The 609-nt window shown below is 44.5% G+C and overlaps 1 protein-coding gene across 1 annotated transcript in view; it reads right to left on the reverse strand.

The window, feature by feature from the left end:
- Positions 1–609, reverse strand: part of LOC122349594 (protein NLRC3-like) — a gene marked incomplete at its 3' end in the record, with an annotated part of 2,756 nt that overhangs the window by 775 nt on the left and 1,372 nt on the right. Inside the window, exon 2 of the mRNA XM_043245704.1 lies at positions 85–603. Coding sequence (XP_043101639.1) covers positions 85–603 — 519 coding nt within the window. The remainder of the gene's footprint in view (positions 1–84; positions 604–609) is intronic.

Genomic DNA, 609 nt, shown 5'->3' on the forward strand with positions numbered 1-609 from the left:
AGACGGGGATGTGGCACATGATGTGGAGGCTTCTTGCTCTTCTGATGTGTGAGATGATTCTGCTGGCTTGATGCTGGTCGCTGATTCTCTTCCTGAAATATTCCTCCTTCTGAGGCTCAGTGAATCCCTGAATTTCTGTCAGACGGTTGATGTAATTTGAGGGGATCTGATTGGCTGCTGCTGGTCTGGAGGTGATCCAGATGAGAGCAGAGGGAAGCAGCTCTCCTTTCATGAGGTTTGATATCAACACACTCACTGATGAAGTCTCAGTCACATCACAAACTTTCTGATCATCTGAAAACATCAGTGTGATTCTGCTTTCATCCAGACCATCAAAGATGAACACAACTTTACACTCCTCATAAATCTTTGGGTCCAGATCTTGAAGTTCAGGATGAAAGTCCAGCAGAAGTCTGTGAAGACTGTACTGATGATCTCGGATCAAGTTCAGCTCTCGAAATGGAAGCACAAACATAAAATCTACATCCTGATTGTTTTTTCCCTCAGCCCAGTCCAGAATAAACTTCTGCACAGAGACGGTTTTTCCGATTCCAGCGATGCCTTTAGTAAAAACAGTCTTGATCTGGTCTTTCTCCTCACATCCTGGTT

Source organism: Puntigrus tetrazona, chromosome 1 (genome assembly GCF_018831695.1).
Source record: "Puntigrus tetrazona isolate hp1 chromosome 1, ASM1883169v1, whole genome shotgun sequence".
NCBI lineage: Eukaryota > Metazoa > Chordata > Actinopteri > Cypriniformes > Cyprinidae > Puntigrus > Puntigrus tetrazona.